Below are 21,481 nucleotides of genomic sequence, written 5' to 3' on the forward strand. Positions count from 1 at the left end.
TGTGGGACATGCAGTCTTTCTGAAGGTGAGACAATGTGACTTTCCAAAGTGCATTTCTATGTATTTTCAGTGCTTTCAATGCTGAAAGGTGTGCTTTTACAAGGAGAGTGGTAGTGATGGTGATATGTCAGTTTGTGGGACATGCAGTCTTTCTGAAGGTGAGACAGTGTGACTTTCCAAAGTGCATTTCTATGTATTTTCAGTGCTTTCAATGCTGAAAGGTGTGCTTTTACAAGGAGAGTGGTAGTGATGGTGATATGTCAGTTTGTGGGACATGCAGTCTTTCTGAAGGTGAGACAGTGGCCTGTTACAGACTGCCAAAATAAAGCTGCTTCGGGTCTCTTTGGAGGTATGCTATTTAAATGATGCATTGGTCCTAAGAGTCCGGAGGTCGCGCCAAAGCCACACTCCATTCCTAAGCACTGGAGTGCAGCTTTGGTGCAGCTTCCGGATTCTTAGGACCCATGCATCATTTAAACAGCATACCTCCAAAGAGACCCGAAGCAGTTTTATTTTGGCAGTCTGTAACAGGCCAGTGTGACTTTCCAAAGTGCATTTCTGTGTATTTTCAGTGCTTTCAATGCTGAAAGGTGTGCTTTTACAAGGAGAGTGGTAGTGATGGTGATATGTCAGTTTGTGGGACATGCACTCTTTCTGAAGGTGAGACAGTGTGACTTTCCAAAGTGCATTTCTGTGTATTTTCAGTGCTTTCAATGCTAAAAGGCCTGCTTTAACAGTGAGAGTGGTTTCGGCCTTCCCCTTCGGCTAAAAGGGCCCCTTGGAGCCCTTTCGGCTGAAAGAAGGGGCGAAGGAGGAGAGGGCAGGCACACGCCTCCTCCTCCCCACGGGGCTTTGGCAGCCCTGAGGTGTCTTTCGGAGGACACCTCAGGCCTGGCAAAGCCCCGAGGACAGGAGCTGGGGCCGCGCGCCTGTTGCTCCTGCCCCTCACGGGCCCTTACTGCTTCTCTGAGAGGCAGCTGGGGGCCACGGAAGGGCAGGAGGAGCAGGCGAGCGCCTGTCACCCCCTCTCCCAATCCCCCCCTTCTAGCTGTCTCTCAGACAGCGGGAGATTGGGAAAGGGAGCAGAGAAAGCCCTGCCCCCAGAGGGTGGAAGCTCCGCCCCTGGCACGCAGCCCCACCCCCAGAGGGTGGAAGCTCCACCCCCGGCACACAGTCCCACCCCGGAGGGTGGAAGCTCCGCCCCAGCATGCGGCCCCGCCCCCGGAGGGTGGAAGCTCCCCCCCCCTTTCGGCCCCCCAGTTGTCTCAGGGACAGCAACCCGGCCCCCGGCTCAAAAAGGTTGCCTACCCCTGGTTTGGATACAAGTGTCACAGTGCCATTTTCCCACTTTCATGGGGGTCCTCTGCCCCTAACCCCAGTGAATGTGGATGGTCCATAGTGAATGTAGAATTTAAAAAATGTGAAACAAATCCATAAAAGACAAAACATTAATGGCATTAAATCGCTTTTTAAAAAACCAAAGGAAAAAAGTGATACAGAACAGTAAAAGAAAAGAGAAGATTTTTACATGAAAGTAATTGGTTATCCTCAAGCCCGCTGGAATAAGAGGTGCATCACCTTCCAGTGGAAGGGCCATCCTCTCTGGCGTTCCCTAACCCTATTGTGTTCTTCCCTCTGCTCTTTGCCTCCTCAGCCCCCGCTCAACGCACAGATGCTGGCCCAGCGTCAGCGTGAACTCTACAGCCAGCAGCACCGGCAGAGGCAGCTCATGCAGCAACGGGCCATGCTGATGCGGCAGCAACAAAGTTTCGGGAACAACCTCCCCCCTTCGGCCGGGGTCCCTGTGCAGTTGGGGGCCGGGCGTCTCCCCCAGGCTCCCCCTCAGCAGTTCCCCTTCCCCCCCAACTACGGTACGAATCCGGGAACCCCTCCAACCTCCACAAGCCCCTTCTCACAGCTGGCAGCAGCCAACCCAGAGGCGGCCCTGGCCAGCCGGAACAACATGGTGAACAGAGGGATGATGGGCAGCGTCGGAGGACAGTTCGGCTCCAACATGAACCCTCAGATGCAGCAGAACATCTTCCAGTATTCAGGGTCAGGTGAGTCCTTGGGCTGGGCTGGGTAGGGGCAAGTCCTTGGCTAAAACCAGGGGACGGTTCAGTTGCTTTCTCTCTCCCTGGGTCTGTCACTGTCCTCCTCCTCCAAGTTCATCAGAAGGGTTGTTGTTTTCTCTTGTCCTCCAGGAATGAGTCAGCAAGGGGAGGCAGCCTTTGCCCCTTCGCTCAGTCCTGGGAGTCCCTTGATGTCGCCACAGGTCCCTCCTTCTCAGAGCCCCATGCTCCAGTCGGCACCACCCACACCGGGGTACCAGTCACCCGACATGAAGACCTGGCAGCAAGGACCCATGGGAAATAACAAGTAAGCCCCCCCCCACACACACACACTAGATGGGAACACCATACGTTCACCACTCCTCCTCTTCCTCCTCCTCTTTTACATTCCAGATCTCAGCAAAGTTTTATTTGGGGGCAAGAAGACTGCATAGGTCTAAATTCATTTGTTGGCCCAACTAGGGTAAACCTCTTGAATCAATAGGAACTTGTATGTAGAGAGATCTTGGAGCACCTTTGAGACTAACTGAAAGAAAGAAGTTGGCAGCATGAGCTTTCATAGACTTAGTCTCAAGGGTGCTAGAAAATCTCTCTACATACTGACTCTACAGACTAACACAGCTATATCTTTGAGTTCTACTACCAATGAGAACTTGGTAACTCAGCACTTACATAAGGTCTGTTGGTTGAATGCTCCTTTCTTAAAGGTGTTAAAGCAGAGGGACTCCTGCACTGGGCAGAGACTGGATCAGATCTAAAAAGAGACAGAGAGAGTCAGTCTCAGGATTTATAAAATTAAGGTTTTCTTTCTCAAAATGGCCCAATACTTTTCAGCTAATTTTTTCTTTTTCTTCAGGCATTCTTAAAAGAAAAGGAGGAGGGACAGTACATAGGTAATAACACTTCTGAACAAGGCAGAAACTGAAAAAAATACTAAAATTATATATGTTACATATGCCTTGTAATGTATTAAATTAGATATAAAATATGTCCATTATGAACTACTATATTAAATTAGATAAACTATCTACAAAAGACAATACTTGCAAAGCCATTTTGACCTACAGGGATTTCAAGAACGTGTCTCCAAAGCTTAGGCCTGTTGACCGATAATTCACAAAGTCAGGGGCAGGCCCTTCTCCTCCTCCTCCTCCTTCTTCTTCTTGTGTGTATCTTCTAATCATAAAAATTCGTAGGCAGACAAGGATGAGGCTTAGGAGGTTGGGTTTAGTGGCCTTTGAGGTCCCTTCCAGCTCTAATTGCTATTCCAGTTGCTGCAAAGTCCAGTTGCTACTTGCAAATAAAGTACACCCAAAGAATCAATTTTAAGATGATAAATCGGCCCTCAATTTATGTTCTGTTGATTCAGCAAGTTTGCTCTAATTCAGGGGTCCCTGGAAGCCTGATTTGTTTAAGGACCAATCTGTTTGTTTGTTTGTTTGTTTTTGGCTGTCCACAGTATTCTCAGCAGTCTTCTCCAGCGCTACATCTGCAATGAGTTGATTTTCATTTTATCAGCTTCCTTCACTGTCCAGCTCTCACATCTGTTCATGGTGATGGGGAATACACTGGATTGGACAATTCTAACTTTACTGCTCAGTCATATAGCTTTAATCTTGAGGATCTTGTCTAGCTCTTTCATTGCTGTTCTTCCTTCTTGTTTCTTGATCATTCTGTTCAGTGTTTGATCCAAGCTACGGAAAATTGTTAACTGTTTCAATTTCCTCATTGTCTAAGCAGAATTTATGTAGATTCTCCATGATCATTATTTTTGTTTCCTTTATGCTCAGGAGCAAACCTGCCTTTCAGTTTTCCTCCTTGACCTTCCTTAGTAATTGTTCCAAGTCCATTATGTTTTCCGCTAGTAGTGTGGTGTCATCTGCATATCTTAGATTGTTGATGTTGCTTCCTCCTATCTTCACTCCTTCTTCATCTGAGTTGAAACCTATTCTTCGTATGATATTTTCTGCATACAAGTTGAACAAGTAGCGTGATAATATGCAGCCGTGCCTAACCCTTTTACCAATTGGCAACCATTCTCCATATTCTGTTCTTACAGTAGCTTCTTGTCCTAAGTACAGATTCCTCATCAAGAGTATTAGATGGAGTGGCACTCCCATGTCTTTAAGAGTATTCCATAGCTTTTTGTGATCAGTGCAGTCAAAGACTTTGACATGCATGGAAAGATCTGATAAGGAGCAAGCACTGTTTCCGAGCGATGAATGTTGTACTTGTTGCATCTTATTCCACTGTTTAGCTGTTATGTTACCAGCAGAACATGTCAAGATGTTTTGAAACATGGCTGAGAATGTTTTGTACATGTTTCAATTAATTTGAAATCACTAGGAATTTAAAGCATTTTCCCTAAGAAAAATTTTGTTCAACATGGCTTTACAGCATTTAGGCCTTACTTTCTGGTCACTTTCTGACTTTCTCCCTTCACTCCTTAGCTTGAAAAGATGTCTAGAGCCTTCCACAGCTAAGTGCACCTGGTTTGCTTATGCTATCCCTGCATGCCATACACTGGGCTCTTAGGATTTTGTGCCTCCAAGGCACTTTCTCTATTGCTATGGCCAGAATCTAGACCTCAGAGTTGCACAGTTAGCACAGCCATGTTTTTGGCCTGTATGTGTCCTATAGATCGCTTACTTAGCAAATCAAAATAATTTTGGAAAGGTTTCTAGCTAGACTGTTTGCTGTGTACCCGCCATCTCTTCTTCTCTTGGACAAGCATGGAAAGACCTTAGATGATGGTGGCTCAGGTAAATCTAAGAGCAGAAGGAGTGTCATCCTTGTCTCTTACATCCCATATAGCTTTTTTAGGAATGGGAGTTGTTTGAAAAAGCAGCCCTCTCCTATGCCTAACTTTCATATCTTTGCTCACAGCGTCTTTGGCCAGGCTGGGCAGACCCAGCCCTCACCAGCCCAGCAAGGAATGTACAACAACATGAGCATCACAGTGTCAATGGCTGGAGGGAATGCCAATGTCCAGAACATGAATCCAATGGCTGGGCAGATGCCAATGAGCTCACTGCAGATGCCCAGTATGAACCAGCTGTGCTCTGAGCAGGTGAGTGGAGCCAGTGCATGTCTTCCTTGTGGCTTGGCTTAGGGGCTCTTGCTAAGAAGCTGGGGCTGCCTCCATTCACAAAGAGCAGGAAGATCACAGCAAGACTGCTCCCTCTAGGGATTGGTTGATCCCAAGGCTGATACCTTTTGTTCAGGGAGATGAAAATGCCCTCTCCCCACCACCACCCCAAAAACTAGCAACTGCACCCATGCTGAGCCTTGGAAGTCCTTGCAAACTAGGTATTTGGTGCTTGACCTGCATCTTTGTTAAATATGTACAAGAAGGCTCAGGAGTGTGTGGCCTTTCTCCAGATGTTCTTGGACTGTAACTGCAAGCAATCCTCTGCATTAGCTCTGCTGGCCAGGGCTGCTGGGAGATGGGAGTCCAACAACATCTGGAAGGCTGTATGATGTAAATTAGTGGCTCCCAACCTTTGGTCCTCCATTATTATTATTATTATTGGAGAACAGATCCCAGAAGCCCCAGCCAACTTGGCCAACAGTTAGGAATTATGGGAGCTAAAGTCCAAAACCTCTGGAGTACCAAAGATTGGGAACCAAAGCAGGATTATCACATCCAGAGAATGAAATTCACAGCTCAACACTTTAAAACAGTGGCTAGAAACAGGCAAGTCACCAGATACTGCTAGACTGTAACTCCCATCAATCCTGGACATTGGCCATACTGGCTGGGGCTAATGGGAGCTGATTGGCCACACTGGGTATTGGGCCCTATATTGGATGAGACCTTGCATAGATCCACCAGGACTCTTCTTCTGTTCTACCTCTATTATAGTAGATGGCCCTCAGGATTCCCAGCGAAGGGGAAATCTGAGAAGCCAGTTTGAGAGGGCCTCAGAGCAGTGCAAATCTGGGGTGAGGTATGCCCTGCCTGTTTCTCCTCTGGATTTACTATACAGATGAACCCCAGAGGAATGGGATTGCAAGCTCTTACATACCAGGATGTCTTGTCTGCAAGGGGAATCATTTAGTGCTGTGGTTCCCAAACTTTGCTCCTCCAGATGTTTTGGACTTCAGCTCCCAGATTTTCTGATTGTTGGCCAGACTAGCTGGGCCTTCTGGGAGTTGAAGTCCAAAATACCTGGAGGACAAAAGTTTGGGAATCACTGCTCTAGTAGTTGTGTCATGCACAGTTTTCTGCTACATCTTGGAAAGAACAAAGATGCTGAAATATCTTGCCTTGTAGCAAGCCAGTAGTTTTAGATCGTATCCTAGTGTTTCTCTGCCTCTGACCCATCTGCTAGTGGAAGATGGGAGAGGAGACCCTGCTGAACAATTTCTGAATTCACTCTTTGCATTTATTTTTGCTTTCTTTCAGGTTAATGACCCAGCTCTCAGACCCACAGGCCTCTACTGCAACCAGCTCTCCTCTGACCTTTTGAAAACAGAAGCTGATGGCGCACAGGTCAGTAACACTTTCCTCTACCCATAGGTGCCCCAGGGAAGCCTCACATGTCTGCACTGGCCCATCTTCCCTCATTGCAGGCCCCTGACCATGCAGAAAAGAGGCCATTAGTCCAAAAGGTCACCCTAAGGCTGTCTAGGCAGCTTGGAACAGAATTGGACTGGAGGTGACCATCATCAGACTTAATGTCTTTTCCTCTCAATCTGTTTTGGGCCCTATGGCAGTTATTGAGAAGATACCAGGATGGCTGTAAATCCAGCCAAAAGTTGTTTTCAACTGGACAGGTGAGAACAGAAAAAGAGCGCCTGACTCTCTCTTGCTTCTTCCAAATTTGGTGATCCATGAGGATAGCCAAGGAAGCTTCAGTGCCAAAACTAGCAAGATCCAGAAAAGTGGTGGCTCCTCGCATGGCTGAATGTCACATGGGAAACTGGGTAACAATGCCCAGCCAAGTCTCTCCCTGACAGTGCCATCGCTTGGAAAGCTGCTTGCCTTCAGCTTGAGCAAACAAACATTACCAATACCAAAAAAGTGTTGTTGTTTTTAATTAATTTGCTTTGGCCAGTTCACATATTTTAGTGGTGCTTTTCCCAGCTGAAGAAATGTTTCAGCATAGTAAAGGTGAATGGCAAAGTTGCCAAGTAAGACCCAACCTTATCTCCAGCAAGAGTAAACCCTGCTCAACTTGTAAGGCCTTAATAGGGACCCCTGGATCTGTTTCAGTACAAACCCATTTGGTTCCTTAGGAAGAGAGCTTCTTCAATTAATCCGGTTTTAAGTAACAATAGGTCTTCTTTCTTGAAAAGTGTGCAGGCTGGCAGTGCAAAAGAAAAGGGCAAGCCTCCTCAGCCCCCCTGTAGTTCACAGTTGCACCATCTGTTAATAGTTGAGTGTTGTTACTGCAGCTTATGGTGACTGTGTCCTATGGTTTTCTTGACCAGATGCCATTGCCTTCATTTAAAGTTAAGAGAATGTGACTTGCCCAAGGTCACCCAGTGGGTTTCCATAGCTGAGCAGTGATTTGAACTGTGGCTCAGAGTCCTAGTCCAGTACTCAGACCATGGCACCATGCTGTATCTGGGCATAATCACCAGATATGTGGCAGATGTTCTTTGAAATCTGAAGGCATCAAGACCTCCATAAAAGAACATAGGAAATTATGAAGTTATCAGCCCAGTCAGTACCTCTGTATTTCAGTAAGGGAGGTAAACATGGAATGTCAAACGTTTGGTGTATTGTGTAGACTTTATGTGGAGTGGAGGGAGAACGTGTGCCCTGTGGGCCACCTATGGTTTCCAACCTCTACTTTTTTGCACATTCCCCACCCCCTTTTTAGGTGTCTGAAAAGAGTTAGTCACTCCCAGAAGCAATGGATTAGCTTAAAACACACACATACATTTTAAAAGCCCTAGAAATCACAAGTGGAAATGCTTTGTAGTTCAGAGTTCTGGACACAAATGGGACACATACAGTGCAGTATAGAAATCGGCTCTTGCTACCATTCCCCATTCCTGCTAAATATACCCAACATTTGAGGTTTGGTGCCATTGTAGTCCATCTTCGTCTATAGCACTGTCCAGAGTGGCTCCACCTCTAAAACAAGTCAGACTAGATTTGCACCCTTTTTCTTTTCTTTCTGCCAACGGGCAAATACCTTTTTATTTAGACAGCCTGTTGCAGGAGGGTTTTTTTAAATCAGAGTGCTGTGTTTTCACCTTCATTGCTATGCATTATATATTTTTAATTCATTTTACATTAGTGCTATTTTTAATTGGATTATATATTTGTGGGTTTTTTTTTCCAAGTCCAATTTTTTTTTACTGGAATCTTGTTTTTAATCTATGCTGTAAGCCACCAGGAGCCCCATGTTGGAAAATGGTGAGATATGAATTAAATCAGTAGAACAGATTTGTCTGTTTAAGCCTTCTGCATCCCATTACTTGCTTGCTCGGTATGGCAGAACTTCAGCTAAAAATACAGAAAAAGACATTAGCCATTATTATTATTATTATTAATTTATTTGTATCCTGCTTTCCCTCCAAACCTGGGATTCAGAGCAGCTTATAACTTAAAAGATCAGTACAATTAAAAACATACAAAAATGATGCATTAAAATAGAATTAAATTATTACAATATTAAAATAGATTCCTCTTTAAAAGAATAAAATAAAGTTAATCTGTACTGCTGTTGATCATTTGTTTGGTAAATAGGAGCTAAAATCATAAGATCAAGCCTTACACAATGCATACTCTAAGGCAGTGCTTCTTAACCTTTTTGTTACCAGGAACCCTCTTTTAAATATCATTTACTGTCATGGGCCCCCAACTCAGTACCAATAATAACAATAATATCCGCTGGCTTCTTCATCAGGCAAACAGGAAAAAGAAACTGAAGATGTTAGTGCTAGGCCTGCATTTTCTGTTTCTGTTCTTAGTTCAAATGGTAGGGAGGGCTATCTGCAGGATGGCACCTCCACCTTTTTGGCCATGTGGTCACTGGTAGATTTTCAGTGTTGAGGAAATTTAATGCCCATTTGCAATTCAAAGAAGATGTTTCCTTGGAATCTGGCATGTCTCCTCATTTTGACTTTGTACCAAAAGTCCCACTTCAGCTTTTAACCTTTCCTTGCAGTGAGACCAGAATTGTGAGCCACAATGGATTCATCCGTCAAAGGACATATTCACTTTGGAACAGAAGGAGGTCATAAATATAGTTGGGGGTGCACTGCTATTATATGTGTTTAAGACCCAAGATCCTGCAGGAAATTCCCATCCCTCCTGGGATGACAAAAAAGTGTATTGGCAGTTCCTGGGGTGAACTTTAGAGGGAAAGACAGAATTGCAAGCACTGGGAATTTGGGGATCTTGTTTCTTAGCATTCAAAGACAGTTTTCCCAATGCCCTCCAGATTTTGGTTGTAGGACCATGGGAGCTGTAGTCCAACTCATCTGAAAGACGCCAGGTTGGGAAAGTCAATCCTAGGACAAATGTTGAATGCTGTGAAATGTTGGTATAAATGTAAGGAAAGTGATAACAGGAGCTGATAGCAGGTACTGAGAGACGTTGAAAGGCAAGGACTAAGGGAAACAGAAGTGAAAAGAAAAGGCTGCTATCCAGGGGACAGGAGCTGAGGGCAGGGGTGGAGGGTATTTAGAAATCCCTCTTACTTTCAGGTTGCAGAAATAATACAGGTTGGCACTACTTTTAACTGCCATAGCTCAGTGCTGTGGGATTCTGAGCATTGTAGTTTTGTAGAACGTTTAGCCTTCTCTATCAGAGAAGCGACACAACGAGCTACAATTCCAAGTATTCCATAGCATTAAGCCATGGCAGCCCAGACACATGTTCTGCTTGAAGCTTTGCTCTGGGCAGCTCCCTTTTCAAATTATAGTGGTGTCAACTTGGATTATTTCTGCAATGTGGATGCAGCCTGAGACTTCATTATTGCAGAACCCTTTCTGCTCTAAGGTGGTGATGGAAAGATGCAACTCTGCCCTTGAAGCAGGCTCAGGAATAGGCTTTAAATGGAACCCCTCATTCTTCATCACTGAAAATCTGTGAAGGGAGCTGCCCAGAGCAAAGCTTTAAGCAGAACAGTTCAAGAGTCTGCTTTCTGTCCTCCTTCTTCTTGTGTGTAACCTCTTTGGCCCAAGAAAAGGAGGAAGACCAAGCTTGCTCCTTCCCCAAAATTATTTCTAAAATTAGGTCTCTTACACTCCGCAACATTACAGCACTTTGATACCACATTCGCTCCTATGGCTCTATCCCCATAGAATCCTAGGATTTATAGTTTTGTGAGTTATTTAGACCAGTGTAGCCCAGACACCAAGGCTAGATCTTGCAGAATTTTGCCAGGAAAATTAGAAAAATGATGTAGACAATGGGCAAAAATACAGTGCCATCCCTGGCACAGTGGGGGAAAAATAGTGCCAGTCCTTTACATCAGGTAGCTTAGGATGCCTTTATTTCAAATTCTCTGCCAGATCTCTAGTACTTCACCTGCAAATCCCACTTTCCCAGAGTGAAGACATGGTAGTTAAAGTACTATTGCTGAAGTGTTGCTGTTGACTGTGTAATGCCAGAGACATATTTCAGAGTTGTGCCTGACGTTAGTTCGAGAGAAAGATGTGAACTTTCTTTTTTCACAAGCTCTGACCCAAATGAGTGCAGCGGTTTTCTTTTTGTAGGACAAGAAGACAGAAGAGTTCTTCTTCTCTGTGGTGACTACAGGCTAGAGGAATTCTCTCTAGTGAGTTTCCACTTCCACCGTAGTACCTGCTCCGCCAGCCCACCGTGGGGTCCCCCCTTCCCGTGCCTGGCTAAAAGGATCTCTCCTCTCTTTGTCTGCCGGCAGGTCCAGCAGGTCCAAGTGTTTGCTGACGTCCAGTGTACAGTCAACCTGGTCGGCGGAGACCCTTACCTGAACCAGCCCGGCGGCCCGGTGGGGGCACAGAAGACCACCGGGGGCTCCCAGACGCCACAGGCCCAGCAGAAAAGCCTCCTTCAGCAGCTACTGACTGAATGAATAGCCCGCTTTTCAAAGGAATGTGAAATTTAAATAATTAAGACGTACAGAGATATATATAAATATATAAATATATATTATATATTTTTCTGAGATTTTTGATATCTCAAAAACTTGCAGCCATTCTTCAGCTCTTGTAGTGTTTGGAGCAACAAAAATATTTTTTCCTTTTTTTTTTTTTTAAGGTGTTGGATGTCAGCAAAAAAAGTGACAAAGACGGAACAGTTGAGCCAAAATATACAGATGATCCTTATTTTTGTAATCAGTTGCTGGCTTCTTATCCCTGATGGAGGTTACTTGTGGGGCAGGGAGGTGGCGGTGGTTTTGGGATCCAGGGAAGGCGTCTTGCTGGGCGCATGGGGAGAGGAAGAGGATTTGAGTTTTCAGTTTCAGCTGGATCTGTCACTGATTTGCGCCTTCAGCAAAGCAGGGAGCCAGTGAAGAATCATGTCCATCTCTTCTCTGGAAAGGGATGTTTTTAGCTATTCTTAAAGACATGCCCCTCGCCAGTTGCCTGCCCTGTCCCCAATCCGTTTGTGCAATCAGCTTTTTCTAGCAATCGTGAATTTGTCAGTTTTAAAGAAAAAGGATGATGATGATGATGATGATGATGATGATGATGATGAATACGACAGAATATTTTGACCCACCATTCCCCCCTCCTATGTTTTATTACTGGTATATAGACAGCCTCCTTAAGTGTGAAAAAGAGGCCTCTGTGTATATGACAAACTGGGTGGGTGGGACCTCTCATACAAAAACTAATATAATAATTTTTTGAAAATAAAATACATGAGTACAGTTTGGGGGATAATTGCAATATTTTTAGGGGGAGGGAGGGAGGAGGGGGAAGCAACAGCCGCTCTGAGAGCAACGCACCAAGTGCTGTCCCGACTATGACGCTCCCATTCATTTCTATGGGGTTTGTGACCAGGGGGTTGGCCCAGAGCGCCACAAATCCTGTTGAAATGAAAGGGAGAAAGTGCAGCGGGAGCCGCTCACAGCAAAGTTGCGTCCTCCGGCCACTATTGTAGATATTAAAAGAAAAATCTGATTAAAATTAAGCAGTCAGTTCTCTGCTTTGATTCTGTTTAACAGCCAAAGTAGCTTAAAACTATTTAAAAATAAGATTGATTATGACTATAATTTTTTTTTAAAAGGCAGTTCTTTATGAAACGGGAGACAAGCTGATTCTTTGCCCCCCGCTCAGGCCTTTCAGTGTAAATAGCTAAAAACTTCTTGTATAATTTGGTTTCCTTCTCTCTTTTTAGTTAAGGGGGGGGGGGGGGGTCGCTCTTAAATAGCATTGCTTTTTGGAGGGGGTGGGGAGGGTTTCTTTCTTTCCTCTTTCTCTTTCTGAAATTTTGTTGGATGTGTGAAAAACAAAACTGTGTAGCTTTTTGTTAATTGAATTTGCAAGAGTTTAAAAAAAACAAAGAGACAAAAAGTTTGTGGCTAATGTTGCATTATTCCTTAGAAGTGATGGCGGGAAGCTAAGTCTGTCTGGGTTGGAAGAGAAGGGGCAGCAGGGGCTCTATGGGGGGGAGCCAATGGGACTCAAAGGGGGCTCCTTTACACAGAGATTGAGTGGCAATATGTCGACTCAAGGCGCCTCTGTGTTGCTTTTCTGTCTCCAATGTACTTCCTTGATCTTACACACACTGGCCAAAAGCGTAGAGTTCACAGACATAGCCATGTTAGTCTTGAATATCAGGATGCAAAAGGGATCTTGTAGCGCATTTGAGACTAAGAGGAAAAAGTTGTACTACAAGCTTTCATGGTCTTGATCTACTTCCTCAGACGCGTGGAGTGAACTGGTGCTCAGGAAGGACTTTTATCAGACTGTATGAATAGACCATGGAGGAAATGCATAAATTCATCCTAGACAATGAAGAAATTGAAATAGTTAAGAGTTCCCATTCCAAGAATCAAACATTGATCAGAATGTTGACTGCAGACAAGAGATAAGGCTAGGAATGGGAAGGGCAGCAATGAAAGAACTAGAGGAAATCCTAAAGAGTAAAGAAATACAGCTGAGCACCAAAGTAAGAATTGTCCAAGCCATAGTATTCCCCATCCCATGTACAGACGTGAGAGCTGGACAGGAGGGGGCAGGGGGAAGCAGATAAGAAAAAATGTTATCAATTCATTTGTGATGTGGTGGTGGTGAAGAGTGCTGAGGAAACCCAAAAAGACAAACAAATGGGTCCTAGAACAGATCAAACCAGAGCTCTCCCTGGAAGCCAAGATGACAAAACTGAGTCTGTCATACTTGGGCCACATCATGGGAAGGCATGACTCACTTGAAAAGACACTAATGCTTGGAAATGTAGATGGCAGTAGAAAGAGATGAAGACCACAAACCAGATGGCTAGACTAGGTTAAGGTGGTCACAGACATGAATCTTCCAAGACCTAAGCAGAGCAATGGAGGATAGGGGGACTTGGAGATGTCTCATCCACAGAGCTGTCATGAGTCAAAGTCAACTCAAGGGCAGTTAACAATGAATAGTCATAGAAACACAACACTTGTGGTTCAATTGTAATGATGGTTGTTGAGGGACAAAGGCAGGAGGAAAGATGTTGGCTAAGGCCAGGGTGGGTGGATGACCATATGAATGGTAGAAAGAGTTGTGGAATATGGTGTGATGGTGGCTGGAAACCAGAAAGGAGATAGGGTAAACTGGCCAAGAGCATTTTCATGAGATGGGTGTTAACCAGTGTTATAATGGGTATGTGCCAGGAAGCTATTGTCACTGTTTAACCCACTATTGGTGGAGTGGAATTTTGCACTTCTATGGCTGTTCATACAGTCTGATTTATAAAGGTCCTTCCTGGGCATTAGTTCACTCCACACATCTGAGGAAGTAGACCAAGTCTACAATAGCTTATGCTACAACTTCTTTCACAGAGTTAGTCTCAAAGGTACCATAGACCAAGAGCATACGTCACGATTGTGGAGTGTTGTAGCTGCACTATGCCTCCCTCTTCAGCTGAAAAGTAACACTGCGCAACCAATTTCCTATCTGCAGTGCCTGCTTATGGTCCCAGTATGTAGTATGCAATGGCTGTTTCCTTTTATCATAGTGCATTGAAAGCAGAGATGAGTATTGACACACCATCCAGGAATGCATAATGGCATGTGAAATAGATGTGGAACTCCATTTACACAACAGCAAACTGAATGTATCTGTTGTGAAAATTGCAGCTGCATACGTAAGCAAACATACACACATGTAGGATACCAACGGGATTCCTGTTATAGATCTTTTCTTTTTTGTTTAGTGAGGTCTGGATGAAAGATGACACTCATTGTGCTCTTCCAATATGCTCTGGTCACAGGGGTAGTAAAGTACCTGTTTCCTACTTTCACGATCCTGCCCTACTCACAACCCCAGGGCTTGATCCCGCAGAACCCCCTGCAAACTGCACAGAATCTGGTTCTGAGGTGAAGCAGAGGGAACAAAATTATGCCAAGTCATCCCACTGAACATGACATGTGGATTAATAAGCCCAGAAGCACTGGGTGCTGAGCATGAAGCCACTGGAGCTACTAACCAGAGCCAGTTGGGAAAAGAAAGTTTGGCTCTGAATGTTGCCTTCATCAGAAATAGCAAGGGATTGCAAACAAAGAAATCCTAAATTTGGTGGCTGATCGGAGGTCAAATATAAACAATAAGTGGCATCTCCTTGTTTCCCTCATTAGTCTAGCAGAGAATGAATGATACGCTCTGGGTGATTGGAGTGCTGCTGTTGTTGTTTTTAAACAATGAGCTACTGCACACATTTGTCGAACACTGAACACAACACAATCTAAAACGATGCTTAAGAGGAATTGTGCACATTTAAATTACTCCAGAAAATACCAGTTAGTTCTTCTTTGGCGTTGGGGAGGTTTACTGCTTCAGAATACAAGCATCTGGTTCCTCCTGCTTTGAGAATCTAGATAAGAAGCGCACCTTCCCAAAGTTTCCTAGCTCCCTCCTGGAGGCCAAAAAAAGCCATCCCTACCTGCTCTCCTCCATGGAACATACTGGACTTAAGCCCATTGAATTGCTTTCTTGAGTATGACCACACACTTCTTTCTATTCTCCACGTTTGGGGAACCTCCTAAGGCCACTCTCCCCCTACCCTATCCTTAAGCTGAAATGCCCCTTTTACTGGTAATAAGAGCTTTAAATGAAAACATGCTGGCACAATATTTGCTCCTTTTGTTTTGGGCTTTAGTCACCACTGAAATGCAGTTTTGGAAACACCCCTGAAACTGCACAAAAGAACAAACAAAAGGGAATTTCCCCATCCTTACTGCAAACACTAATACAGTACAAGGGTTCATTCCTGAGGTTGGCACTGAATTTTAGCACCTAAAGTGTGCTCTGTGGACCTCTGTGGAAAACCAAACCCAGAGGGCTATTGTCTGCAAGCCATAATTGTGAACCCTTGGATATGTTTGGAAGGTTGCAAAGGTAGCAAGGTGAACAAGAAAGTCCTTTGATATCTTCCATGGGATCAGACTGAAGGCCTAGCACACCAGCATCCTTGTTCTCCAGTGGCCAAATGGATGTCACTCGGAAACCCACAAACATCACAACCTCTTCTTGATGTTGCTTCCCAGCAGCTTAGAGATAGTGTCATGATCAAGTCTACCAGCCGTGAATAGCACCCTCATCCCCAGAATTTGTCTAAGCCTTTTAAAGTCATCCGAGATGGTGGCCTGTGGTTGCAAATTCCATAAAGGCACCACTCAGATGGCTACGTTTCATAGAATGACCTCAGAGCCTATTGTTATTATTAGTATTAAAAATTTCTTGTTTTTATAAACCTTGATCATACACCATCCCCATCAGTGGACTGTTTTTAAACTAAAGCGGCCCAAACATTGTCAACTCTCAAAGTTGCTTCCACCATTTGACCATTATGGTTGCCCTGTTTTTGTACCTTTGCCAGCTCTACAATATTCATTTTGAATCCAGGTAACCAGAAGTGGACTGTAAGGACTCCGGGAGACAAGAATCCAGATCTCTGCTCAGCTGTGGAAACCCACTAGATGGCCTTAGGCATGTCACACTCTCTCAGCCTCAAAAGAAGATAATGACACCACTTCCCCTGCTATAATCTAGCCAACCCCTAAGTCAGAGTTGACTAGAAAGCACGTACTTCTGAAAGCCACTATGGTAAAGTGGTTTGGGTGTTGGACCAGGATTCTGGGAGACCAGGGTTTGAATCTCTGCTCAGCTTGGAAATTCAGTGGATGACCCTGACCAAGTCACATTCTCTTGCAGCCTCAGAGAAAGGCAAACCCTCTGACAAATCAGCTAGGTTTGCCTTAAGATTGCCATACGTTGGAAACAACAGTCATACGTCGGAAATGAATACAACTGCAGCTCAGCAATATCCATTTTGAGGTTGGGTGGCAAGAAGTGTGTGTAGTATTCCTAGTTGTGTGAAATGTGTATATAAGCACAATGTGTTTTATTTAAGGTACATTTTTAAGGTTTCCAAACCCAGAATTTGCTCCCCTCCTCAATTAGCCATACATTGGATTGAAACTCTCATCCAACTATACACTTTACATGTTAATTGCTGTTTCTTTGCTCAGTGATTCTGTTGAAGAAAACGGGACCACCTCACCCTTCACCCCAAACACCAGGGAATTATATAAACTGAAAAGCAGGAGTCGCACTAAAGGGTTGTTGAAGGTTTCCCCTTCTTACAGGCCCTTTAGTGATAATGGCTTGTTCCTATTATCTGCTTTGTCTTCTCTGAGCCATAAGAAGACCCAGCCTCATCTCCCGTCATCACTACATTCACACGGCCTCTACATTTTATTTTTGAGGAGTGGTGACTTTGCCAAAAAGCTTTCTGAAAGCACAGCAGGGCTTTCCTACTTTCTGAAGAACAAATTTCTATCCCGCCCTCCTTCCCAAGACTTTAGCAAATAAATTCTCCATCCTGGTATCCCTGCCTCTGTGGCTAGTGCAAGAATCCTTCTAGCGGGCAAAATGTTGTTCACATAAATATATATTTCTTGAGCCTCTTCTGCAACTCAGTGCAAAATACACACAACCTACCAGCCACCCCCTTTCCACATCTTTGCCATTTTTTAATAGTCGCCCCTCTGTTCTTGCGGACTTGACATCCATGGTCTTGAATATTCACGGAGGGGTGACCCATTAATTTCGATGAGGTGCACACACTCGCACGCACACACCCCATTCAAGCCTATGGTGCTTGAATAACGGCAAGTCTACGTTTTCGTGGCGGGGGGAATCTGGATCCCCTGCAAAAATGGAGGGCTGACTATATTAGTTTTCTACAGGAGGGGGCAAGAAACATAGAACCAGTGTGGTTTGAGCCATTATGACCCTGAAGAGCAGGGTTCAAATCCCGGCTCAGCCACAGAAACCTCCTAGATGATCAAGTCACACTCTCTCAGCCTCAGGATGGCAATGGCAACTCCCTCTGAAGAAACATGCCAAGAAAACCCCATGATATACCTTAGGGTCACCATAAATTGGAAATGACTTGAAAGCATACAACAACAATATGGGCCTTCCAAATGTTGGAAAATGCAATTCCCATCAGTCTTAGCTAGGGTCACAGATGGAATTATGCGACTTGTAATAAAGACCACAGTAGGTATTTAGGTTAGTAAATATCCTGAAGGCACTAGATTCTGTCTGACTGGAAGGTAAGCAGGGTCAGGCCTGGTTAGTAATCAGGATGAGGTTCTGTAGGTTGCTGCTATATTTCACAGGAAGGAACCAGCAAAACCACCTCTGAGTAATCCTTGCCTAGGAAAACCCTGTGAAATCCATGGGGTCGCCATAAGCTGACAGGTGGCTTGAACACACACAAAACACAAGAACATATGGAAGGGCATCCATTCAAATCTCAGCAATATCCACCCACCCTAAACAGGAGGAGTTTTAATAAGCATAAAACTGCATCCCATTTTTAAACCCTCAAGGTGCCCCCCAAATTTCTTACACCAAGAAAAAGCCTGCCGTCACAATGTAAGAGGCACAAACCCACCAGTTTAATCATCATCTGTGCAGAATGAGCAGAAGCTTTTTGGCTGAAGTTGCCTAGTTGCCAGCAGCCTGCAGTGAGAAGAAGATTATTCACCTGCTTCTTGTATCTTCTGCTATAAGACAGATGTCCATGACCCAGTTGCAAGCTGCATTTTCTTCCTGGCCAAGTACAGAGGAAAACGATCACTTCAGGAGTTTGAACTTCTTCAGAAGGTGGTGCACAGTCTCCTTTGGGTAAGGACGGAGGGCAACGCATGTCGCAATGTTTTCCGGCTGCTCTACCCATACTTTGTGATCGATCCCATTTTGCTGCAGTGACTCTGTTAATGCGCTCAAGGCACACTCATCCGGGGCCTAGAAAGACAGAAGATGAGAGTCAGAGTCTCACACAACACAACGCAAATCAAGCAGGAATGTCTTCCACAATGTTACAGCAGAAGGCGAGGCAGACTACATACGTCCCTCATTCTGTGGATTGAATTATTCACAGATTGTATTAATATATTCTCTCAGGAATATCTAGAGGGTCCTCCAGCGCATCTCTATGGTCAACGTTAACCAAAGGTCACACTGAAGGACCTAGAGATTCCTACAGAGAACACTCCGCTAGGCATTTGTAGCTCCTCCAGCCCAAATCTATGGTCAATGTCTGGCAGATGTTGCTCTGGAGGACCTAGAGATTCCATAGTGTTTTTGTTATTAGCGTTTATCCACATTCACGGGCGTCCCGTGCCCCTAACCCCAGCGAATGTGGAGAGATGAGCGTATTCTGGTTAAACCACAATAGCCAGGAATCGGGATAATTTCACCACCAAAAATATTTCATGAAGGGAGATGTATTCTGGTCAAGAGTCCTACAGTTGGCCCTTCTTACACACGGGGTTTTTTTTATACACGGGGGATCTTGGAACCAAACCCCAGCGTAGAACAAGGGTCCACTGTATATGACGTTGCCATTTTAAGCACACTTACAATGGAGTAAGCTCCATTAAACAACATAGGCCGCCCTTCTGAGCTGCATCCATGCTGCAGAAATAATCCAGTCTGTCACCGCTTTAACAGCCGTGGCTGATTGCTATGGAATACTGGGAATTGTAGTTTTGTTGAGTTAGGGATTCTCTGATAGAGATTTCCTGCATGGCAAAATGGGGTTGGACTGGATGGCCCTTGCAGTCTCTTCCAAGTCTATCATTCTATGGTTCTGTCAGAGAGCGCTGGTGCCACAGCAAACCACAAATCCCAGGATTCTACAGCACTGGGCCATGGCAGTTAAAAGTGTTGCCAAACTGGGTTATTTCTGCAGTGCAGAGGCAGCCCTGAATAAACCTGTCAGAGGTTGCATAGTAAGCTGTGGACACACGACAAGGAGAGCAAGATGCGCCTTGGCGACCCAAGGCCAAACACGGCTGCTGCTTCTGGGATGACAAAGGCTGGACGCTGTTTTGACTGCCATGTTGCAACGCTACGGAATTTGGGGAATTGTAGTTTGTTCTGGAGCCACCCCAGAGCTCTGACAGGAAAAGGTTAAATGCCTGACAGAACTACAGATCCCAGTATTCTATACCAGTGAGCGATGGCAGCTGAAGACCTAACTGGATTACGACTGTAAATCCCTTTGCAAAGGAAGGAAGGAAGGAATATTTAATCAAATATTTAAATGGGGCTATCATATCCCCTCTTAACCTTCTTTACTCCAGGATAAGCACACCCAGCAGCTCCTAAGTCTCTCCTCGTAGGGCTCCATGGTTTCCAGACCCTTCACCATTTTTGTCTCCCTCCTTTGGACACAGGGCTCTAGTTTCTCAGTGTCCTTTTTAAATTGTGGTGCCCAGAACTGGTCACAATATTCCAGGTGGGGCCTGAACAAAGCAGAATAGAGTGGCACTATTACTTCTCTTGATCTAGACACTGTACTTCTATTGATGCAGCCTAGAATCGCATTGGCCTTGTTAGCTGCCGCATCGCACTCTTGACTCATGTTCAACTTGTGCTCTACTTGGGCTCCCAGATCCCTTTCACATGAATAAGTCTCTCGTTCAGCCAGGTGTCCCCCATAATCCTATATCTGTGCATTTCATTTTCTGCCCTAAGTGCAGTACCTTGCATTTCTCCCTGCTGAAGTCCGTTTTGTTAGCTGTGGCCCAGCAGAGCTCTCTGGCAAAGGCGGCTAAGCATCACCGAAAGCGCAAACCCCGGGATCCCATTGCTCTGAGCCGCGGCAGTTAAAGTGGTGTCAGAGTGCATTAATTCTGGGATTCGTAGTTTGCGATGGCTCCAGAGCTCTCTGAGAGAAGGCTGAATGGCCCACAGCTACGAAAGTCCCAGGACTCCGCAGTGTTGAGCCCTGGCAGCGAAAGCGGCGCCAAACTGCGCTAATTCCCCAGTGCAGGTCAGACCACCCCTATGGACTGGTAGTTTGTTGTGGCGCCTGGGCTCTCCGACAGAGAAGGCTAAGCATCCCACAATGCTACAAATCCCAGGACTCCAAACAACAACAACAACAACAACAGCAATAATAATAATAATAAACAGTCATTTCTTCAGGCGAGGTCCAGGATGTTTAAAACACAAGATTAATTGAACACAGACAAGATGCCGTTCTGGAGCCTCCTGGAAGCGCTCCGCCGCCGGGGCCTGGGCCGAGTCTGGCCGGAGGGAGGGAGGGCGCCCTGCCGGTGGCTCACCTCCAGCACCACCGTCCTCATGCGGCCTCCCTGGGCCAGGTACTCCTCCGTCTGCGGCTGCCGGCGGTGCTCGTGGACGGCGGCCAGGGCGGCGTGGACGGCTTGGGCCACTAGGGCCCCCAGGGGCCAGACGAAGGGCTCCCGCCTCAGGTCTCCCCTCAGAACCACGTACTGCACCAGGGACGCCATCTCACAGGGGGCCGCCATCTTGTACGGACATCTGCTGCATCGCGAGAACGGGACAAGCGGAGGCCGCCATCTTTCCTCATCACTGCCGCCGGCGGCCATCTTGTTGTACGGAAAGGACTGAGGTCAAAACAAAATCCGTCGCCATCCGAAATCGCGAGGCGCGGCGGAGGCGGACTCTTGGCCTCGGAGGACTCGAACGAGGCGCCACTGTCTGTCTGGGAGGACATTGTTTGTCTGAGGGAGTCGGCCAAGCGAGCGCGGGGCACGCCGGGAAAAGAACGTTGGACGGACACCAGAGAGAGGAAATCCCGCTCTGTCGTCGACGGCGGATGACGTACTTCCGGCGGCCGGTCGCGCGGGGTTTTTTGAGCGGCCCTGCCGTTGGTTGCCATGGCGACGGCCTAGAGGACTCCTTGAAGCCTTTCTCAGGTAGAGTATTTCTGGCTCTCTGCTATGGAATTCTGGGAGCTGGAGTTTGTTGTG

General features: G+C 45.7%; 2 protein-coding genes across 7 annotated transcripts in view; one reads left to right on the forward strand and one right to left on the reverse strand.

Annotated features, from left to right (window-relative positions):
* NCOA1 (nuclear receptor coactivator 1) overlaps positions 1 to 12,512 on the forward strand; it is a 401,716-nt gene extending 389,204 nt beyond the window's left edge. For 4 of the 5 annotated variants that reach the window (XM_089528750.1, XM_089528749.1, XM_089528751.1 and 1 more), the window contains 5 exons: positions 1,655 to 2,060; positions 2,205 to 2,379; positions 4,959 to 5,142; positions 6,481 to 6,567; positions 10,922 to 12,512. In XM_089528750.1, coding sequence (XP_089384876.1) covers positions 1,655 to 2,060; positions 2,205 to 2,379; positions 4,959 to 5,142; positions 6,481 to 6,567; positions 10,922 to 11,092 — 1,023 coding nt within the window. In that variant the 3' untranslated portion in view covers positions 11,093 to 12,512. Of the gene's footprint in view, positions 1 to 1,654; positions 2,061 to 2,204; positions 2,380 to 4,958; positions 5,143 to 6,480; positions 6,568 to 10,754; positions 10,817 to 10,921 lie in introns of all 5 variants that reach the window. The other variant, XM_089528753.1, reaches the window with a different exon arrangement.
* Positions 2,390 to 21,321, reverse strand: LOC149310343 (putative peptidyl-tRNA hydrolase PTRHD1). 2 transcript variants are annotated; one of them, XR_016281639.1, is made up of 3 exons: positions 20,810 to 21,321; positions 18,127 to 18,479; positions 2,390 to 2,826 (listed from the first exon to the last, which is right to left on the reverse strand). XR_016281639.1 is itself a non-coding variant. In XM_089528760.1 (2 exons), exons 1-2 carry the CDS (start codon positions 21,095 to 21,097, stop codon positions 18,309 to 18,311), a joined length of 459 nt encoding a protein of 152 aa, XP_089384886.1. In that variant the 5' UTR covers positions 21,098 to 21,321; the 3' UTR covers positions 18,109 to 18,308. The 2 variants fall into 2 exon arrangements, 1 of the variants encoding a protein (XP_089384886.1); XM_089528760.1 differs by lacking the exon at positions 2,390 to 2,826 and having other exon boundaries at positions 18,109 to 18,479.
* Positions 21,322 to 21,481: the final 160 nt, after the last annotated feature.

Source organism: Sceloporus occidentalis, unplaced genomic scaffold, assembly GCF_023333645.1.
Source record: "Sceloporus occidentalis isolate IW3139 unplaced genomic scaffold, rSceOcc1.0.p SCAF_6, whole genome shotgun sequence".
Lineage (NCBI taxonomy): Eukaryota > Metazoa > Chordata > Lepidosauria > Squamata > Phrynosomatidae > Sceloporus > Sceloporus occidentalis.

Coding starts and splice junctions, on each gene's coding strand:
- LOC149310343 (XM_089528760.1), bottom strand. CDS start 21,097: ATGGCCGCCGGCGGCAGTGATGAGGAAAGATGGCGGCCTCCGCTTGTC. Junction 18,480..20,809: donor TGAGGACGGTGGTGCTGGAG/GTGAGCCACCGG, acceptor CTGTCTTTCTAG/GCCCCGGATGAGTGTGCCTT.